Source organism: Quercus robur, chromosome 4 (genome assembly GCF_932294415.1).
Source record: "Quercus robur chromosome 4, dhQueRobu3.1, whole genome shotgun sequence".
NCBI classification, from domain to species: domain Eukaryota; kingdom Viridiplantae; phylum Streptophyta; class Magnoliopsida; order Fagales; family Fagaceae; genus Quercus; species Quercus robur.
The window spans coordinates 70,737,012-70,759,513 of NC_065537.1; the positions used below are offsets into that span (position 1 = coordinate 70,737,012).

The window sequence follows — 22,502 nt, forward strand, 5'->3', positions numbered from 1 at the left end:
TCTCAAACAAAAAAATAAAGACATCTGTATATTCAAACATATAATGAACTAGCAAATAACTAATTGAGCAAACCAAGGTAAAAGTGAAGTAAAGCAACTTCTTCTTCACCATTCATTATGGAGATGTTTTCTTAAATTTTCTAATCCCTTGGACATGACCACTGATGCTTAGAAAATAAATGCATTAATACTCTTCATTTATAAAAATCTCGCTCTTAACATATCTCAAGATACATTACTAACCTAGAAGATGCCATCTATGCAGGTGCAACATGTTTTTACTAGTTTCTAAAACGCTATGTTACTAGATTGGCCAAAGTTCCTACCACCAAAAGAACAGAAAATATTCCTGAAACTCACTTTTTTTCCCCTGATTATCCATGAAACAAACATAACCATAGTGCTTACACTCTCATCATCTTCCTTTTATATAACATCACCATAGATCTGATTTTCACTATAGAGTAGACTTGACTGTGTAACAATCAAAAAATCCTATCCTATACTTTATTTTATCAGTAAAATAAAATTTTTATAGATACATTAAGGGGTGAGGCCCAATGACAATCCTATTCTATATGCATAGTTCTATTTCAAAATTTTCTCGACAAAATCCTAATAAAATTCAAGTGAAAAGCCAAAATAAAAAATTATTGAATAAGCTGAAGAAGGTCCAATTTATCCTCCTAGCACCATTAATATCAATAATCTTTCCATATCAACACATAACTAAAGTAACTCAATGCAGTGCAGAAGCTAAGTCTACATCATATATTCAGCTAAACAAAACAGTACCTATTTTTTTGGGCAAACCCCATTATTGATTACATTTTTACAACAAACACTAGGGTTGTCACTAGGGTCACCCTGATGCAACTCCCACACTCAATACAATGTAATACATTTAATCAATCAAAACCCCTAACAAAATGTCATGATTCTACCTATAGTTAAATGGTTAAAAAACTTTTAAATGTTTGGGCCTTGTTTCTCTCTCTCTCTCTCTCTCTCTAGGTTATTCTTATATTTTGTGAATGTACATTGATACAAAATAACAAGTCATGTAAAAAACACAAAATCAGAAGGCAATGGCTGATCATATCAGAAAAATCTAAGCAAGTCTAATGAGACAGGAAGCGTAAAACACATTTTGATATTGAAAATGGATTAGTTGTGACAAGTTTAGCATATAGAAAAAAGATAATAACATCAGAATTTCTTTTATATTTACTGTTTCCATCTTGCAAATGTTCAATCTCATCATCAATAACAACCACAAAATTGCATTTAACACTTCTGACCACTGTATATTCAACCGGCCACTTTATGCATGAAGAAGCAAACCAAAAATTACAACGGAAAACAAAAGAGAAAAGAAAACAATGAAGAACAGAAAACTAATTAAAAAGTAGAGAGAACAAAGGAAAGAAGGGAAAGAATCACAAGATGTGAGTCCCCAAGCCCGAGAACAATCAAAAAGAGATCCACTAAGGAGGGCAAGCAACTGATCTACGGAACTTCTGGCCACTCTTTATATCAAGCTGATAACAAATTAACATCTGAGAGCAGTATATTGAGGTCTGAAAATATTTACTTATAGCCACATAGCAGTATCTAGTATATACCAAGAAAAAGGTAGAACTGAGAAAAGTACATGCTGAAATTTTGAGTTGAATCAAGCTTTTACCTGCATTTCCTCTTCCTGCACGCTCTCCTTTTGGAAACTGCATCATTCGATTTGTCGAGTAAGACAAGGTTCTCCACATAATTATCAACATGAAAATAGTGCGGCCTCCCACAAATCCCCAAACTCTTAACATGTTGGCTCTTAGGGTCATATGAAGAGAGCTCCCAATCACTTGGTAGTTTTGCCTCCACTAATATATTGCCATTCTTCTGGAGACATAACACCCCTATAATTTCTTTGTTGAAATCAACGGTTAACAATTTAGTCCAAGAATCAACAACGCCATACTCTTTCATCACCCAAATGGCACAACATTTGTTGGCTACAAACCTATCATCATAAAATAACAGAGAAAGCGATCCCCCAATTACCGAGGTTTGAATATTACTCCAACTGAATGCACAATTTGGCAATGACATCAAGCGAAAAACCTCATCACCCAAATCAAACGACAAAATTAACGGACGACTGCGATTGTCCTTATCATATACCGCAAAATGGACAGCCCCACCTAAAGAAGCTGCGGGTCTATGCCAATCAGAAAAACCAATACCCAGCGGAAAAGAGGCACTAGTTAATTTCCAAGAGTCCTCATTAAGAGAGTAAGCCTCAATTAGAGGTGGAAATGCAATTCTCACCACCTTATAATCATTAGTCCGCGGATCAAACCCGAATGCCGGACGACACGTAAGGCGGCCGTGCGCTTTGACAGTAATACAAGGTTTTGGAAGGGTGATAAATTTTCTAATAGAGGGATTCCAAAGAATAAAGCGCTCTTGTTCAAAAAGACTGAACAATCCATTCGCGGAACCAATTAACCTAAAATGTTGGATACGGCGACTCGTGAGTGGTAACTCGATGTTTTGAATTTGATCAAACGAGTCATTGCTATCGTCAATTAATTTGTAGTGCTCTACGTAGGGTTTATCGAGGCAGTGCCTAACGATTAATTTGTTGGAATTGGAGAGAAGTGAATGTGATCGAGTGAGATGGGAATTGATGAAGGCAGGGGTTGTGATTAGAGAGTTCCATGATTTTGAAACGCACCTGAATCGAATTAGGGATTTGACGGGTAGTCTGTGCAGTATTTCCAGCACCACTTCCTCTGGGAGATAGTCTGACATTCCTTACTTGAAAAAGCAATTGTTGCTTTTGGTTCGACTGTCTCTGTTCTTCTACACAGCGGTTGTATTTCTAACCGGCAAGTCAATTGTCATCTATATATATATATATATATATATATAGATAAAACCGAAGCTGGCACCATAATTTTCCACGTCAGCACAATATTTAAAAAATAAAAAATAAAAATAAAAACATTATAACACCTCAAAACCCTAGCAACCTTACCCTCAAAACCCTAGCAACCTTACCCCTCTCTCAAGTTAAGAAATATAAAGTCACAGTTTCTGCAAACTCTCTCTCTCCAAACGTAAATATCAAATTCAACCCCTTTAATTTCTCTTTATATTTTTGAGGCTTCTATAGAGTTATAGTGAGTTATGGTGATTTTGTTTTTTTTTTTTTGTGTGTATAGATGGTCATAATACTTCGGTATTCCAAGAAAAGTTTGTGTTTTCGTTAATTGAAACCCTTAGAGAGATAAGTGTTGCAGTTTGGAACAGCAATACAAAAGACGATTTCATTGGCAGCAGAAAGTAATTACTTTGTCTCATATTTTTGTTTTTTGAATTGATTTTGTGTGCTTTTTAGACCCTTTTGGATCAATTTTGTTAATTGGGTGTTTTTTTTTTTTTTTTTTTTTTTTGATAGGGTCCAATTGGGGAAGGTTTTTTCAAAGGGTTACGACGACCGCACTTGGTATCTGTATACTAATAGTGGGGGGTAAGTGCTATAAATTACTAACCCTTTTAAGTGTATAATCTGTTTCTAAAATTCTCTATAATATTTTGTCCTCCGAAAATTTTATCTCTTTAATTTTATTATATTGTGTTTCTTAAGTTATAGACAGATTTTCTTTGTTTCTTATTTTCAATAATAAATCATTTTATTGCAATACCGGTAATTATTTGAGAAATCCAATATGTTCATATCTCTATAGAATAGAGAATAGTAGAAGCCAATTTTATTACAACTACTTAAATTGAGTTGACTTAATTTCGTACAATTACAAAATATAGCATGAAAGATAATGGAATTAATTGTTGTAATTTTTATTTTCTTTCCATGTTTTGAATTTCCATGTTTTTATTGTTGATGAGAAATTAAGGCTCAGTTGCATAATATATGTAAATTCTTCAGAAGACTATTTTAAATAGTAAGTCAATGTGTCTCTTACATTTGGGTATTAGTTAGAATTATTTTCAAATGATTGTACCAATAAAAGTGAATGTGTATAAATTTTGTTTAACTATCCCGTGCGAAGCACGGGTTAGCGACTAGTATCTTGTAATTTTACTTTTCCTCTATTTTTTCTAGAAAACTTTACTTTCCCGCTCAAAAGAAATAGTATAGCGCTATGTTTTACTTTCTACGTTTTAGGGGATTTGATATTTGATATTTCGAATTCATATTATTTCTAGTTTTTTTTTTTTGCGTATTATTTCTAGTTTAAATTTACAGCTTAAATGGCTTTTTTGCCCATTCATTGCAATTAATAAATAATACTAGTATCCTACCACTTAATTTATGAAAGTATTATGGATATAACATTTCTCAAGTCACTTTGACCAATGCAATTTAAATATTTATTTAAGAAATATTGAATAATTGAACTTGAAGTTATTATATGACATTTATTGTTACATTAATTTGTAAATTTAATGAATTAAGACTTATAATATTTTTAACATTTTTCCAACAAAATTACGAAGAAGATTTCCAAATATTAATTTTTAAATCTCCACTTTTTTTTTTTTGATAGGTAATAGAGATTTATATTCAAGAACACCTCCTTATGCAGAAAAACATAAGGCAACGAGAAAAATACAAAGGGAGAAGATAGAGTGTAAAGGGAAAGAAAGGAAAAGAAACCAAGTACACAAGAGAGAGCTAAGGAACATAGGGAGAGAATCACTAGAGGTGAGTCTCCAAGTCCTAGACCAGTCAAACAAAGTGCCACTAAAAGAGGCTAAAAGCTAGTCATCCGAAGACACCACAACAAGCATAAAAGGGCTAAATTCCAAATGCTAGACAAATGCTTTCCAAGCCAATTCCACCAATCGAATAGAGTATCCGCAACTGATCTTGGCAAGACCCAAGAAAAGCCAAAAGATCTAAACACCAAACTCCACAACCGATAAGCCTTTCCACAATGTAATAACAAATGATCCACCGTCTCCCTATTACTACGACACATGATACACCAGTCGACAAAATCCCATCTACCCCTCAAATTATCACCTATAAGGATCCTATCTCATATAGCAGTCCACACAAAGAAGGAAACACGCTGAGGAGCCTTAACCTTCCAAACACCTTTCCAAGGGAAAATAATGGGCAAGAGGCTTCTTAACTTATTGTAGAACGATTCAATATCAAAGTCCCCATTCTTTGTCAACTTCCATCATATACGATCTCCGTTTTCAGTGGGAGGTAGATTTGAGCCCAAGGTATGGAGAAAATCATCCACCCCACCCATTTCCCAATCATTTAGTCTTCGAGTAAAATGAACATCCCAGCTTCTTCACTCCTCAATCCCCAACCATTCAAGAGAACAGGCCACCAATGCCCCTTTATTGGAGGCAATCCTATACACGCTCAGATAAGTCAATTGAAGTGGAGAATCCCCACACCATTGATCAGTCCAAAGCTTCACTCTATCCCCCACCCTAACTCAAAGTGAACATTCTTGCTAAAATCATCCCATCCCATGCGGATACTTCTTCACAAGCAATACCCATGTACCCCTCTACCTAGCTTGGAAGTCCATCCTCCCCATTCTTCCCCAAACTTGAGAGCTACAACCTTTCTCCAAAGCCTTCTCTCCGCATTCCTAAGCCTCCATAACCACTTCCCAAGTAAGGCTTTATTGAAAGAAGTTAATTTCCTTACGCCTAACCCACCATTTCGCAAAGGTGCACACACCTTATCCCATCCCACCAAGTGTAACTTGGAGTCCCCCCACAGGAAATCCCTTTGCAACCTTTCAATTTTATTGGCCACATGCATGGGGATGGTGAAAAGTGACAAATGATAGGTGGGGAAACTAGATAATGTGCTTTTAAGTAACGTTGGTCTTCCACCTTTTGACGAATACATCTTCTTCCAATCGGCCAACTTACGCTCAATTTTCTCCAAGAGAGGATTCCAAATAGTAGGGGACTTGTGGGATGCCCCCAAAGGCATACCCAGATAGGTCATAGGCAAAGACCCAATTCGGCATCCCAAAATCTCTGCCAAGACATAGACATTAGGAACCTCCCCAATGGGAACCATCTCACTCTTCAGCACATTAACCTTCAAACCTATAACTACCTGGAAACAAAGAATAAGCATCCTAACATGTAGAATTTGCTCCTCACAAGCATTGCAAAACAGAATCGTGTCATCCACGAACAAAATATGCGAGACACATACCCCTCCACCCCGACCACCATCAGCTTTAAAGTCTCGAAGCAAACCCGCCCCTTCAACTCCTTTCATCATCTTACTAAAGACCTCCAACATAACCAGAAATAACATGGGGGATAGCGGGTTCCCTTATCTCAAACCCCTCGAGCTCCCAAAGAAATCAGCTAGAGACCCATTAAACAAGACAGAGAATTGGGCTGTAGAAATAGAAGTGCGGATCTACCTACACCACCTCACCCCAAAACCCATTCTCTTCAACAAATCAAGAAGAGCCTCCCAGTTCACATGATCATAAGATTTCTCAATATCTAATTTACAAATAACCCTCGGAATCTTACTCTTCACCCTACTATCAACACACTCATTAGCAATGAGAACTAAATCAAGTATCTGTCTACCACCCACAAAACTATTCTGAGACTCTGATATCAGCTGATCCAATACCTCTTTCAGGCGGTTTGCCAATACCTTAGCCAAAATCTTGTAAACACTCCCCACCAAACTAATAGGTCTAAAATCTCGAATATTCGAAGCACCATTCTTCTTAGGGATTAAGGCTATGAAAGTTGCATTAAGAGATTTTTCAAATTTACTGTGTTGATAAAACTCTTCAAACACGGCTAAGACATTTCTTTCCACAACTTCCTAACAATGATGATAGAAAGCCAAAGAGAAACCATTAGGACCTGGAGCTTTATCTCCTTCCATCTCTTTGACAACTCAAAGAACCTCCTCCCGATCAAACCTCTGTTCAAGCGAGTCCCTCTCTAACCACCTATGATTTATTGTAAAAACGTTGTGGACGTAACACCTCTCTTGTCCAAATAATTGTTGTGGCATGTTCCTAAAGTTCTTAGATTGTGGTGTGAATTAAAAAAAGAAAAAAAAAAAGAAAAAAGAATGAACCTCTAAGACTATTTAAGATTCTTTGTTTATTGTTCAAATTGTTTTTGGCTAATATAATCTTCAAATAATCTTAAGTTGGCAACTTGGCATGAACTTTACAAAGTAGCTTATGATGTTCTTATTAATTTTGTTATGCAGGACAATTCTGCTTGCTCTTTGTTTTTTTGCTTCGTGTGATGATGAACTCCATGTAGCATATCTGTTATAAATTGTTTTTTTCTTTTTTTTCTTTTTATAATCTCTATTATAAATTGTTATGACCCTAGATAAGAGCATTACCATTAGGTGTGTCAAATGCCAAATATTTGGCATTTGACACACCAAACACCAAAAAACCACTCTCAAGAGGTGTTCTAAATGCCAAAATATTTGGCATGAGTGAACAGTACCATCTCAAATATAGAACGGTATGGATAGCAATCGTAAAAGTTTTATTATTTTTTAATTCTCTTTTCTCTCTCCTCTTTCATCACTTTATTCCTTTTTTTTTTCTCCCCTCTCTCATTCTTTCTCAAACATTTGTATCAACCCATCTCTTCTTTCACTCTTTTTTCTTCTCACTGTTGTTGCTTTTCTCTCTTTCGTTCAGCCTCTCTGCGCCACCTAATGCTAATCTCTATTGCTATGGGTGTTTTTTTTTTTTTTTTTTGGCAGTGATTTGATGGGTGGGTTCGACAATGGGTGTGTTCAGATGGTGCCGATCTTTGATGTCGCGCCACCTGATGTCGATCTTTGTTTTTTTTGTTGTTGTTTTTATTTTTCTGTGGTGGTGGTTTTGGTGTTCTGTTGTGGTGGTTCTAGTGTGAGACGGTAGTGCGGTGTTGATGGGTGGGTGGGTCGGCGGTGGGTGGGTTAGCGACAGCAGTGGGTGGGTGTGTGGGATGTGGGTGGGGCGTTGATGGTTGCTGGCAGCAGGGGTGGGCTATGGGTTGTGGTGGGGGTGGTTGGTTTTTTTTTTTTTTTTTGTATTTTTATATATTGTTGGTTTTTTTAATGTTATTTTAATATTTGTATATATTATTTTAATGTATAGAATTGAAGAATAGAAGAATAGAAGATGTGATAAATGGTGAATTGTAAAATGGAGTAGTAAAATAATAAAGTAAGCTTTTGGTGTGTCAAAATGACATTTTTTATAAAAGAGCTGATGGGAATGCTCTATGTGCTGGTAAATTGTTATTTGAATTAGAAGTATTTAAATTTAGGCCTAGTGATAGATCTTTATCTGAATAAGGTAGTAGTAGATTATTATTGTTATTTTCTTGTATTCAAATTGATCCCTATGTTTTAAGATAGGATTACTTCCTATGTTCTAAGATTTGTTGATGAGGTTATCTCATAATTAGTTATTTATGTACTTTAAATGCATTAATGAGAATTAAGCCGAAAATTAATAAAAAATGTCAATCTCCTTTCTCTAGATCAAGAGATTGGTTATCTCAAATTAACTAACTTTTACATTCAGTAAACTTCTTGGTTCACAACATAAAAGGCCAACTAGAGAGTCAGAAATCTGAAGAGTGAAAATACATCACAAAATTAAATAAACAAGAAGGATGATGGTTTGTGTTAATCTTGGGTTCTTGTTGGCCTAGTACTTGTGATTCGGTTATTGATGGAGTACCAGTGATGAACTAATGTATTCTGAGCAGTAATATAATATTTGAAGTGTGTAATGTGACTTCTAATTTAAAGTGATCTAAACTAGTTTTATGAATTATGCAATGTTATGGATTGTTGGCCTAAAGTTTAGAATTAACTAATATTTTGGTGTATGTAAATTGCAAACTTATGGATTGTGAAATATGTGTACAATAGGCTATAAGAAATGACAATTTAGTTATACGTATTATTTGCTGATGAATGTAGATTCAACTGAAAAATTAATAGTAGATTGTCTTGGCTTAGTAAATATTGTTTGATTAATTTTCGAATTTTATTGACCACACATTCTCTTCCTCTTCTACTACTATATATGTTTAAGAGCACTGCACAGAAGTCTTTCAGTGAGTTAAGAGTGATAATCACTTTCATAGTTCCAGTGGCAAAATTTAATCCATAACAGTTCACAATGCGATTGGTAGAATTTTTAGGGCTTCTACCATCATTCCAAAAGAATATAATCCAACGAGCAGTATCGTCTAACATGCAAATAAACACTGAATTATAATGAAATAAATAAGAAAATTCATGATATTGATGGCTGGAAAAAAAGAGTACAAGATCTTTGAATGGATGCATATTAGAACGTTAAAAATGTGGGGGAAAAACATAATTGTTGAAGAATGAAACAAAATAGAAACCTATGAGAACAAATATATAAAATCATTTATTAAATTGATCAAACCAGCAGTTCAGTGCAGCAGCAGATGGACCTGGCAGAAACATATGAAAACATAATATTAAGGAAGCATTCTGAATTTCACAACCAAGAACATAAACCAGCTGAACATAAATTGGGCATAATCATGAACATGAATTTTAAAACATAAATTTAACTAACTGAATTTAGTTTCACCATGAACATGTACCTACTGATCAAAAACAAAAGCTGTGACCTATTAACATTGTTCAGTTGTCAATTTCATATACAGAGAATTTGGTGTTATGGATTGTTCCCTGAATACATCACAAAACACATAACAATTACTAAATCCCATCCAGACTTAAACTGAACACCTTTTTGCTTTCCTTCTTCCTTTCTTGAAGTTGATGTTGTCCCATCCTGCCACTCTCACCTAGTCGCCTTCCACTTGGCCTCACATAGGCTGATGTCCCATTCTCTTTGCTTCTAAACTATCAAAACCAGAAATAATAGAACAAAAAATTTAGTTATGAATATGAAGATACAAATTATGATCACATTTAGCATACATTATTTACATTTAGTTTTTGCCTTTTGTTAGGAGCAATTGTTGATGGGTCATCAGTTTCAATTGGCTTCTTCTTTGCCTTCTTTTTATAAATTTTTCTTGGGTTTTCTGGTTCTTTGCAGGTCCTTGCATTATGACCCCATGCATAACAATTCCCACATCTTACTGCTAGCCCCTTCCTAATGATTCTATAAGGATGCTTGTAAAAGTCAATGTTGACTTGTCAAAAATAATTATTGCTTTACTATATAACGAAACAGATAAAATATATATATCAAAAATAAAGCATAACAAACAAACATTGAACACCAGAGTTAATAAGAGGCAAGATAAAAAAGAAATTGAGAGTCCAAGAGAGTTTACTGTGTCTAAACTACTAGCCGAATATTTTGTTGCAAAATTGACACAGGACAACTAGAACAAAATTGAAACAACGGAAAAATAAATGATATGACCTAAGAGTCAGCACGTAGGCCTTGCTTGGATTTAGCACCAAGTGGGAAAACCATTAGGAGTCAACACCTAGGGTAGACCTGGAGTCAACACCAGACCAAAAGAGACCAAACGGCCATTTTTTTTCATTCATCAAAATATCAACTACCTCCTCAAGGAGTACAATAAGTTGTTTATAAAGGATTGCTAAACTCTAATTCTAATCGGCTAGAAAACCCTAATTGCCTTATTACAAAAATAACCTTGCTTCCAAATTAAAATACTAATAGCCCAATAAACTAATAGGACCTAAAACATAAAAATACAATTAACTTGCAAACATAAATAATACTAAATAATAATCTTCTTGCGTCTCCCGCATCATTCTCCTGTGGTTGGAGAAAACTCGACCTCGAGTTCTAAAGCGTTGAAGGATTAGGATACTGACAAGTAACACTTGCTTCAAGTCTGGAATCACCATAGGGAGCATAAAGAAAAGAAAAACCTTGAAGTCCACCATGTCAAACTCTTCTGGAATAACAAAATCAATGTGTGGAATCAACATAATCTTATCTTGAACCATTGGAAGTACTATGTTATCCACTTTCTCCAATTTAGCAAACCGTTTGTCTTCATGCACCATGGAAGGCTGATCAAAAGCAGATTCATTAGCTTCCAATATCACATCATGTGCACCCTCTAACATAATACTCTCTTTAGACACCAGCTCTTCACCTTGCTGCTCTTCAATAGATTCATTTCCTTGCATGCATGTTAAAGCAACACTTGTCGAGGCATGTACGTTTGTGTCAACATTAGGCTTTGGTGTTGATGGAGGATTCTCCACGACCAAGATATCATCATCAATGTTGTCTTCTATTGGGGCAGCAATAAGTTCATTGTGATCAAGTATTCTTGGTTTCCCAATTGAATCAGTTTGAGTCTTCTTTTGCTTCATCTAAGCAATCCCATCTTAAACATCTTTCATGAGCTTTACAAATAATTCCTTGGTAAATAACTCCTTGATAAATTGTTCAAAAGTGCGCCGAGGACATGAAATGGGATGAGAAGTCATCCTATTTGCTTTACCTTGAAAAATACCACATTGAGATTGTGATAGATACTTAGCTCAAAAATATGGTGACAAATACTCATCACAAAGCTTTTCTTTCATGTCTTCCCACACATTAATGGCAGGCTCATAATTTAGATAGCGGAAATATTCAAGATTCTTCCCAAACATTTGTGCTGCACCACTTAACTTCAACTTTGCATACCTAACCTTTTTGTTATCTGCAAAGTTTTCTTGCTCAAAGAATTGCTCCATACCATTCATCCAGTTGACAAAATCCCGTGGATTAGTTTTACAACCATCAAAATAAGGTGCTTTGGATATTGCCATAATTCTCTAAAATAGTGCTTCAACAAATAGTTGGAAATTGGAACAAGAACCTGGGTTGCTGTGATGTTCTCTGGACAAATAGTTGGAATAGGCTTCTAAGACTATTCTCTCAAATAGTTGTTGGGACTGGGCTGGTTGACAGGTTTGGATTTCGTGGGCTGGGTTTTGTATTTTTTTTTTTTTAAAAGAAAACTGGTGTTGTAAAATGTGAGCTTTGGGCTTGTTAACAAGTAGGTTGAGCAAGGGTCTGTTTCTAAAATGGGTTGGTTAGATTTTTTTTTTGGCAAAAGAAAGTGAATAACACAAAGGGGGCTGTACTGGGTTACCTTTGAGATCAACAGGAGTGAGCAAGAGAAGGTCATGGCGGCGCAAGGCAAGGATGGAAGGTGCTTGTAGTGGGTCGCTGGTGCAAAAGGGATTTGTAGGCTGGCGACTGTAGTTATTTTCTGCTTGGTTGGGAAATATGGTTTACTATAGTGGCTGGTATTCCGATGGTTAGGAAATAATGATTGCACTTGATTTTTTTTTGGTAATTTTTCTGATTCTGGGTTGACTGCGTTTCAAAGTTCAAACAGATCGGTGTTTGCTCTGATACCAAAATTGATGCAAGACAACCAGCACAAAATTGAAACAACAGAAAAATAAAGGATATGACCTAGGAGTCGGCACCTAGGCCTTACTTGGAGTCAGCACCAAGCGGGGAAACCACTAGTAGTCAATACCTAGGGTAGACCTAAAGTCAACACCAGACCAAAAGAGACCAAACATCCATTTTTTTCATTCATCAAAATATCAACTACTTCCTCAAGGAGTATAATAAGTTGCTTATAAAGGATTGCTAAACCTTAATTCTAATTGGCTAGGAAACCCTAATTGCCTTATTACAAAAATAACCTCACTTCCAAATTAAAATACGAATAGCCCCAATAAACTAATAGGACCTAAAATATAAAAATATAATTGACTTTTAAACATTTATAATAGTAAATAATAATCTTCTTGCATCTCCCTCATCAATAACCAACAAAAAGAAAAATACCAGACAAATATTATAAAAGAGACTAGAGGGGAAACTTAGAATTGAAAAATGCAACAAAAGAGTACTTAAAAATTACAAATGCATAGTTGATTTGCAAAACTTAAGGCTCCATGCATGCATCAAAATGAAACCCAAGAGCATATACCTAAACAGTATTAAACTTTATAAATGATCAACAATTCTGGCTTCAAATCCATAACCAAATTTGAGGTCCAAAAAAAAATCCTAAAGAGGAGTACAATAGCCAATTTGAACTTAATCCCACATACCTCTAACTACCTTAATCCCAACTGGTTACAATACCTTATTGACCTCAGCACTAAAATGCTTTTGATGAGACAGATGCTGTGAAATTGCCTAAAATTTTGTAATAAATTACCTTTCCTTCACCATTTCCAAATCCACACAATCAACAATTTAAAGCAGAGAAAAAGGAAGTTATGAATATGGATGCAACTAAGTTGTCAAATTTCTTGCGGATTAGGCTGCTAAATTACAGACATATGAAGGGATGAGGTGGATGAGACTTTACCTCAGAATGAATTCAGAGGAAGAATCCTCTCAATCTTATGGGCAAGAAGAAGATTCAAATTTAAGTGTGAACAACCTCATTTCAGTTAATGTAAATTCAGAGAGAGATTGCTCTTGATTCTTTTGGGCATGAAGAACCATCATATAGATGCATTACCCCAGAAAAATAAATAAATAAATAAATAAATAAACTAGAAACCCAAACCCAAAAAGAAATACATCTCTCTATGATCAACTTAACAAATCTCAAAAACCCTATATAACCAAGTCGAAGCATTTAATAAAAGGAGAAAAAAAAAACCTGGGGACAAAAGGTACCAAAAAAGCCCTAGGTGGCTAGCGAGAATCGAACCAAATCATAAAAAATAGAAAATAAAAACAACGCATGAATCAATAATCAAAATTTGGAAGCAAACCATGTGAAATCAAAATTTAAAGAAAGAAAAGTGCAGATAATTGAGGGTGGTGGATTGGTGGCTTCCGTACCTTTCTTTATGGGGACCTAAAATTGAAGCAAAGCAATTAGTAAAATGTGCAATGCAACTATTAAAGAGAGGAGTAAGATAAATTTTCTTGCTACGAAAGATGGTGGACAGATACAAAGTGTTAGAGAACAACGCAAAATAAATGAAGGTTACTATTGAAGTGATAGAATGGGTTTTGTAGAAATGGAGCCCTATAATAACTTCAAGTTTGAGAAATCTTTGAATTCTTTTTATGTCACTTTGATTCCAAAAAACTAAGTGGTGGCATCAGTATCAAGGGTTTTCTCCATGTTAGCTTGGCTGGAAATGTCTATATGCTTATGGAAAGTGTAGGCTGATCTGTTAAATGTGTGATAGGTGTCTTGTGTTAGACCCAAATGCTTACAATGAAGGTTGGTAAACCCTTATTTGGTGTTTATTGCCAATGAAAGTCTTGATAGAAAACTTGATAGCAGTGTTTTTGGGGTAATTTGAAAGTTGAACACTGAAATGATATATGATCATGTTAACTAGGCCATTTCATATACGTAGACAGATTCAATTTTGGCAAAAATGGAGGAAGTGGGTTTGGTTTTTCTATTTGGACAAGTGGTTCTCAATCATGGTTAATAGAAGCAGAATTGGCTCTTCCAATAGTTCACGAGAACTAAGTCAAGGAGACCCTATCCCCATGCTTATTTTAATTTTGGTTATGAAAGTACATAATGGGACATTACATAATGTTGTAGCCTGCATTTCAAGTTGCGGAAGAAAGTAAGAGGGTTATGGAAACTGTCCTCTTTTGTTTGTTCATGATACAATACTATACAGTACATGGGTTGTTAAAGTCACTGAAAAGTACGAGTCCAAAAAAATCTAGCATAGTAGAAAATGAAGACTGCTTAAAGCAGCTCATTTCTTATTTTATATCCCTGCCTTCCATGTACTCCCTCAATTCCCCAGTATCTATCCCAACATGACCATTCAAGCCTCCCCCAATCAAAACCTTTATCCTTTTTGATATACTTTGAATAAACTCATTCGTACCCTCCCAATATTATTTCTTAATGGATTCTTCTAAATCTATTTGAGGAACATTAATGCTGACTGAATTGGTTGTCACTTCCCCTAGACAAATTATATTAAAAAAAGTCTATCTCCTATTTCCTTAATTTGACAGCTTCCACTTTACAGCTTTTCTCTACAACCATCCCTACCTAAAATCTGTTGTTCTTATTCCCTGTATCTCACAATTTATATTTAGAATGCTTAGTTTCTCTAGATTTGTCATCTAACCACTTAGTCTTCAAGACTATCTTCTTTACCCACACCCCTACATTAAAGTATGGGACCACTTGCCCATTTATCACTGCACCTACATTCAATGTTCATTCAGGAAGGAGGTTTGGGTTTTTGAAGCTTGGTTCGTTTCAATAAAGCTTTGCTTGGGAAGTGGCTTTGGCGACATTTGACTGAGAAGAATGCCTACTGGCGTATAGTAATTGCTTCAAAATATGGTAGCATGTGGGGTAATTGGATGACAGATGAGTCACTGGTGTCAGTGTCCAATGGGGTTAGCTTATAGAAATACATTCAAAACGGGTGGAATAGGCTGGTCCAGATTTTACAGTTTGTCATGATGAGTGGTGCTAATATTCTTTTTTGGTTCGATTGTCGGTGTGAGGACATGATGCTTTCCAAACCTATTCCAGTTGGCCAGGGATAAAAATGCTGCAGTGGCAGATGTAATGCAGTCACAGAATGGGTCTGTTTTTTGAAATGACATATTTACAAGGCCCTGTGAAGACTGGGAGTTGGAATCTATGCAGTCTTTCTTCAACTATTGATATTCTGCAAAAATAGAAGCTGCAGAGAATCTTTTTAAGATGGCCCCCCCGACCACAAGTGGAGGTTTTGAGGTTAAATCTTATTATAAAGCTCTATCTCCTACTGGTTATTATTCTTTTCCTTGGAAGCCTATATGGAAGGCAAAGGTCCCAAGGAAGATAGCTTGCTCTACATGGACAACCACTGGGGAAAATTTTAACCATGGATAATCACCGTGTGCAAGGATTGTGTGTGGTAGATTGGTGTTCCATGTGTAAACAGAGTGGTGAGTCTGCTGATCACCTGTTCCTCCATTGTTGTTTTGTGCATGATATATGGTCAATGGTGTTGGTATGTTTGGGTTAGTTTGGGTGATGCCTCAGAGTGCTCTGGCCTCCTGGAATGTTGAACAGGGAGGTTCGGCCTTTGTCAATCTTTCATTTATATTTACCAATTCCAGCATGCAAAACAAAAGAATTGTACTTAAAAATTCTGACCACTCTTTTGATAACAAATTAACATCCGAAAACAGTATATTGAGGTTTGGAACTTCATGTTTACTTACAACCACACAATTGTATATACCAAGAATTAGATAAAACTGAGACAAGTAAATGCTGAAATTTTGAGTTAAATCAAGCTTATACCTGCATTTACTCTTCCTGCTCACTCTCCTTTCGGAAACTGTCTCATTTGATTTGTCGAGTAAGCTAAGGTTCTCCATATAATTATCAACATGAAAATTGTATGAACTCCCACAAATCCCCAAATTCTTAACTTGTTCACTCTTAGGGTCATATGAAGAGAGCTCACAACGACATGGTCCTGATAATATTGCCTCCACTAATATATTACCATTCTTTTGGAGACCTAATACCCTTATAATTTCTACTCCTCCGTTGAGATTAACAGTGAACTGTTTAGTCCAAGAATCAACAACTCCATACTCTTTCATCACCCAAATGGCACAACACTTGTTGTCTGCATGCCTACCATAATAATAAAGTAATAGAGAAAGCGATCCCCCAATTACTGAGGTATGAGCATTGTTAGTCCATTTGAATGTAACATTTGGCAATGATATCACATGAAAAACCTCATCAAGCAAATCAAATAACAAAACCAATGGGCCACAAGGGCCACCGAGCTTGTACTCATATTCCACAGCAAAATGGACTGCCCCATTTAAAGAAGTTGCTGGTCGACGCCAATCAGTAAAAGTAATACCTGGAGGAAAAGAGGTACTAGTAACTCTCCAACACCCCTCATTAAGAGAGTAAACCTCAATTAGAGGTGGTTTGGCCTCTTCAGACATATTAATTCGACTTGGAAATGCAATCCTCACTAGCTTATAATCATTAGTTCGCGGATCAAACCCGAATGCTTGGCGACAAAACCCAATGGAGCCATGTGTCTTGGAAGTAATGCAAGGCCTTGGAAGGGTAATACATTTTCTAATAGAGGGATTCCAAAGAATATAGCGATGCTGTTCATATAGACTGAACAAGCCATTCACGGAACCAATTAGCACAAAAGATTTGATACGGCGACTCCTGCGTGGGAGCTCAATGTTTTGAATTTGATCAAATGAGTCATTTTTATCGTCAATTAGTTTGAAGTAATTTACATACGAGTTATCAACGCAGTGCCTAACAATTAAATTGTTGGAGTTGGAAGGCAGTGAAAGTGATCGAGTGAGACGGGAATTGATGAACGCAGAGCTTGTAATTAGAGAGTTCCATGATCTAGAAACGCACCTGAATCGAATTAGGGATTTGACGGGAAGTCTGTGCAGAATTTCCAGCACCACTTCCTCTGGGAGATAGTCTGACATTCCTATTCCTAACCCTATTCCAATTTCAAGCTTTTTCCGATATTTCCAATTTGGAGATGAACGAGTGTTTTGAAAACGGTGTCGTCGTCTCTCTTTTCTTTTTTGGCACTGTTTTTTTTTTTTTTTTTTTTTTTTTTTTTTTTTTTTTTTTTTTTTGTTGCAAAATGACCATTACGTGTACTAAAAAGAATATTGAAACAAATTAGCGGGAAGATTTTTAACTTTTATCAAAAATAAAATAAAATAAGGGGGGAAGACTCCCGCCATTGAAACCCTCCTCCAATATCTCACTAATATTTAGTTATTTACTTTGTTTTATTTTTTATTTTTCCTCTCTCTAGCCTTCTGTTGGTGCTCGTGTGATACTTCACAATGTGTTGCTTACGAGGTACAACTATACGGATTTGTGAGCTAGGATGCATGGATACTGACAATGGTACAGGTACAAGTGTAAGTACAATACGATGACGTTAGCCATTTTTTAAAATTATAACATAAAATAGTTGATACAACACCAATATGACATAGATACGACATGAGTATAACACTTTAAATGAAGTACATGTGCTTCGAAGTTTGTGAGATTTGCTAGGGGTTGTGATTGCAACAATAATTGCTATAAGGATAGTTGATTGGAAGAGAATTTAAGACTTCTATTATGGACAAAATTGGCCTCTGCCCTTTTTGGGCAAAATAAATAGCTTTCTACTCCTTTTTCCAAATTAATTAGGAAATGCTTTTCTTTTGAAATTCGACTTTCTCAAAATCGAGTTAAAATTTTTTTTTTCTGGAACACTATAGTAACGTTTTTAAGGACCTATAGTGACGTTTTAAGGACTTATAATAATATTTTATAACTCGAGTTCCATGAACTAGAGCTTTATGCAAGTTTTTTAACGTGTTTATCCAACTGGAATGGGAAGAACACTTTGGGAGTACTTTCAAAGTGTATGAAAAGAAACACCCGTTTCCTGATTTTCTAATTAATTATGATGATGATTCATATGTTGGTGATGATGAGGATGATAGAGATCCTAATTGGCTTTCCCAAATGTTTGAATATGGCTTTATTAGATTCATAAAATTAACAAACCATTATCAAGCCAGTCAGCTTCCACAAATTATTCAAGATGCTATTAAAGGATTTAATAGTCCTTTTGTTTCCATCAGATGCTGGAGTACTTTGCCAAAATGGGAAAGAGATAATTGGATGAATGTCCAGCCCTCAAAACATCTCGTTCTCATTAATGGTCACACTTATCAAGGGCAATGGCTTGAAGGAAATTCTCACTTGTCCTTTGATGATCCTTATGCTCTTGCCGAATGTTGGAGAAATTATTTTAATAATCAAATTATTGAAGTTGCTCAGAACCTATGGAAAGATTATCATTTCATAGGAAGCACTGATAGAATTTATGTTTCTGGTCCCAGGCCACATGCTGATGCCATTGCTCATTTGCAGATAACTGATCATTGTAATCCAAGGAGTCTTCTCATCCCAGGAAGAAGACCAGTGTTTGAGCCAATTCGATATTGTGGATTTTGTAATCAATATGCTATTTACCATGAGCATGAATGTGATTCTCCACAAGATCCTTTTGATCCTTTTGATGGCTATCCATCTGATGCTCCTTCTACTGATTAATAAGTGACATTGTTACTGCTATAATACTACTGTTCTCACTAATAAAGTTACTCTCCTATGCTACTCCCTCAATCAAAAACTGTTTAGTCAAGATCTTGCAGTTGACTGATGGATGATTTCTTTATTTGTCTGGCTTGCACAAAAACCAAAATACTTCAATCTTTTTGAAGAATATGTTGTTGAAAATCCGGAACTATTTCAAGATACCCCGGATTTTGCAGAAGATTTTGATTCTCCTATTTGTCTAGCCTGCATAATCGCCAAAACATTTCAATATTTGCCACTGCTAAAAGCCTTTTCCTACCAATATGTTGCTTCTGAAGATTCCCAATAATAGTGCTCATTTGAAGACAACAATGCCAGTGCTTCTGAAGGATAGTGCTTATTGGTTTCTTTTATTGGTTACTTTTGGCACCTAAGGACAGCAATAATGTGGCCTTGTCCCTAAATTTGTAGGTCTCTTGTTGATCCCTACGGAGGATTCCCTACAATCTTGAGTCAAAAAGAATAAAAATTCTCTTTTACTATTCATTTGTCACTATTCACCTGTTATTGTTCATGATACTGTTCACTCCGATTTTGCCTATTTAAGGGGGGTTGTCCCTTAAGTTTTAACTTCAGAATTTTCTTTCCTTAGAGCCTTCCTCCCTTAGAGGCCTTCTTTGAGAGAAAATTCCTTGTTCCTACTACTACTATCTCCCTATTTCCTACTACTACAAACTTGTAACTAGGATTAGTTCAAGCTTTGTAATTGTTAACCTTTACTATTGAGATCTTGTATTCATTACTACTGTAAGTGTTTGTTTTAATTTCAATAACAAGTATTTTCAGTTTTTTGTTCATTATTCTACTTATTTGCTATCACCACCTTGGACAGATTATCACCATCCCAGACGGTTCTAAATTGCTTTCATTTAATTTGAATTATTTTGATATATATACTGCTTGGCTGGTTTTACCGCCATACTATTGAATCTTTTTTGTTGTTAAGTTATTTACTTACATCTACTTTCACAATATTATACTATGCTTCTGTCTCTTCCCTTTAGCTGTATGTCCCCTTCCCCCTTTATGGTATCAGAGCCCATAAAAGGGGAAGGGGACGCACATCTGAAAGGAAGAGACGGAAACACAGTATAATATTGTGAAAGTAGATGTAAGTAAAGACACAAAACGCCACTATAGGTCCTTAAAAAGGTCACTATAGGTCCTTAAAAACGTCACTATAGGACTTAACTCGATTATGAGAAAGTCGAGTTTCAAAAGAGGGGGCATTTCCCTAATTAGTTTGAGAAATGAGGTATAATGCTATTTATTTTGCCTAAAAAGGGCAGAAGCCAATTTTGTCCCTTCTATTATATATAAAAAGTGCATTGGCTACAAGAGCAAATGAGTTAGTGGAGTGGTGTAGTTGTAAAACCAATATGAGTTTGCTTGTGGATTGTGGAAGGAGGTAACGAACCTTGCTATGGCTATAAATTTTTTAGATAGATAATTAAGATTATTTAGAAAGATTATTATCAAAATATTCTTTATGATTTCTTAGATAAAATATTATCAATGACAAGAGCGGACCTAGGATTTCAAGCTAGGGGGGCTGAAGCATAAGAAAAAAAAAATCCAAATAGATATCCATATAATACTTACAAAATATCAACTAAGATAAAAAATAATACAAAATAATATTGTTTTATAAGAGCATCAGCTGTTGCAAAAAAAAAATTATTTTCACAAACCAAAACTTACTTTTGTTACTTTAATATAGCATTTGAAATGTCTTGTATAGTAGTGTTTTTGGTATTTAGTGTTCTAAATACAAAATATTTATCATTTAGAACACCTAATGCTAGTACTTTAATATTGGGCTAACTAGGATGTTTTATTTTTTATTTAAAATTTTTGTTTTTGTTAAGTTTTTGAGTTTGATAGTTGCTAGTTGGGCTAAGCTAATTAAAAATGAGGAGGTTTGAGTTTTTGGAAGCGGGAAGTGCAGCTCTAAAAAAAATATATATATATATATATAACGAATAAAAAAAAATTATCTTTTTTTTCTATAGGCCAGGGGCCCCCAAAAAAAATTTCCTCTTTTTTCTTTGGGCCGGGGCGGCCTAGGTCCCCTTGGGTCTGTCCTTGATCAATGATATCCATTAATCATAAAAACTCATTTACTTATCTATTTTCAAGAAACACTCATCCTACCTTGTCATAAACCTTATTCATTGATAGTTTTAGGGCCGTATGAATCCATCCACCCATCTACTAATTTAGGTCTTTTACTACTAAATTAGAATGCATTTTCATGCTAGTTGATATAGAAGTTAATTAACTTTATAAATGAATTAGGCACCACATCACTATGTTCAAATCTTTTTTCTATTTCTTCCTCTAATTAATATGTCAACAGAAAACTTTATTATTGCCATATTAACCGAGCTTGATTAGTATATCTTTCTTAACTTGACATAGCAGCTTCTCTTTCCACTTTATAAATAATTTTAGGCACCGCAATACTAGGTTCAAATTTTTTTTTTCTTTTTATTTCTCTAGTTAATATGTCAATAGTTAAATGAAATTAGGAGCCATATACTAGGCGAAAATGGCCAAATGGCCATCAAATCTAAACTATTTAGTTAGTAGACCGGTTTTGAAACTATATAGTTTATTAGCAATTCGAGTATAAGAGACTCGATTTTGATCTGAAAATCGAGTCTTTAAGACTCGATTTTCATCATATTTCGGCTGCTTAAAAATCGAGTCTTAAAGACTCGATTTATAAGCCTATATATAACTAAAATGAAATCAGATACAAAAGGAAAAAAAAAAAAAAAAAAAAAAAAAAAGACGACGAAGAAAAAACCCAGAAAAAATCAGATCCACCCAGGCCGCGGCGAACCTCAGGCCGCGCGAGCCTGGCAGCCTGGCTCGCGCGGCCTGGCTCCCAGGTCGCGCTGCCCAGGTCGTGCGGCCTCTGATCTGGTCTCCCTCTCTCTGATCTGATCTGACTCTTTCTCCCTCTGTGATCTGACTCTTTCTCCCTCTGTGATCTGATCCGATCCGGTGAGATGAGGCTGCGCTTGAGACTCAAAGTTTAAAAAAAAAAAAATTTTGTTTGTAAATCGAGTCTTTGAGACTCAATTTTGAAATCCAAAATCGAGTCTCTGAGACTCGAATTGCTAATAAACTATATAGTTTCAAAATGGGTCTATTAACTAAATAGTTAGATTTTGATGGCCATTTGGCCATTTTCGCCCATATACTAGGTTCAAATCTTTTTTCTTTTCTTTCTCTAGTTAATATGTCAATAAACAACTCCCTTATTGACATATTAA

General features: G+C 35.4%; 4 protein-coding genes and 1 long non-coding RNA gene across 8 annotated transcripts in view; 1 reads left to right on the top strand and 4 right to left on the bottom strand.

Annotated features, from left to right (window-relative positions):
* Positions 1-2,915, bottom strand: part of LOC126723544 (F-box/kelch-repeat protein At3g06240-like) — a 58,311-nt gene extending 55,396 nt beyond the window's left edge. For 2 of the 3 annotated variants that reach the window (XM_050427078.1, XM_050427076.1), the window contains exon 1: positions 2,329-2,915. In XM_050427078.1, coding sequence (XP_050283035.1) covers positions 2,329-2,811 — 483 coding nt within the window. In that variant the 5' untranslated portion in view covers positions 2,812-2,915. Of the gene's footprint in view, positions 1-1,687 lie in introns of all 3 variants that reach the window. The other variant, XM_050427077.1, reaches the window with a different exon arrangement.
* Positions 1-22,502, top strand: part of LOC126723557 (uncharacterized) — a 144,940-nt gene that overhangs the window by 82,154 nt on the left and 40,284 nt on the right. The window lies entirely within an intron of this gene.
* LOC126723548 (F-box/kelch-repeat protein At3g23880-like) overlaps positions 1-22,502 on the bottom strand; it is a 49,511-nt gene that overhangs the window by 8,559 nt on the left and 18,450 nt on the right. The window lies entirely within an intron of this gene.
* The window catches only part of LOC126723547 (F-box/kelch-repeat protein At3g23880-like), a 92,111-nt gene that overhangs the window by 1,963 nt on the left and 67,646 nt on the right, over positions 1-22,502 (bottom strand). The window lies entirely within an intron of this gene.
* Positions 9,583-17,445, bottom strand: LOC126723555 (F-box/kelch-repeat protein At3g23880-like). Of its 2 annotated transcripts, none has more exons than XM_050427116.1 (2): positions 16,342-17,445; positions 9,583-9,922 (listed from the first exon to the last, which is right to left on the bottom strand). In XM_050427116.1, the coding sequence occupies exons 1-2, from the start codon at positions 17,007-17,009 to the stop codon at positions 9,886-9,888; spliced, it is 705 nt and encodes a 234-aa protein (XP_050283073.1). In that variant the 5' UTR covers positions 17,010-17,445; the 3' UTR covers positions 9,583-9,885. The 2 variants fall into 2 exon arrangements, with proteins under 2 accessions (XP_050283073.1, XP_050283072.1); XM_050427115.1 differs by lacking the exon at positions 9,583-9,922 and adding an exon at positions 9,933-10,187.

Bases quoted from the DNA above. Each gene is read 5' to 3' on its own strand.
- LOC126723555 (XM_050427115.1), bottom strand. From the start codon at position 17,009: ATGTCTGAAGAGGCCAAACCACCTCTAATTGAGGTTTACTCTCTTAAT. The intron at 10,188-16,341 runs GTATAAGCTTGA...GCATCCTTATAG, and splicing joins AGCAGGAAGAGTAAATGCAG to AATCATTAGGAAGGGGCTAG.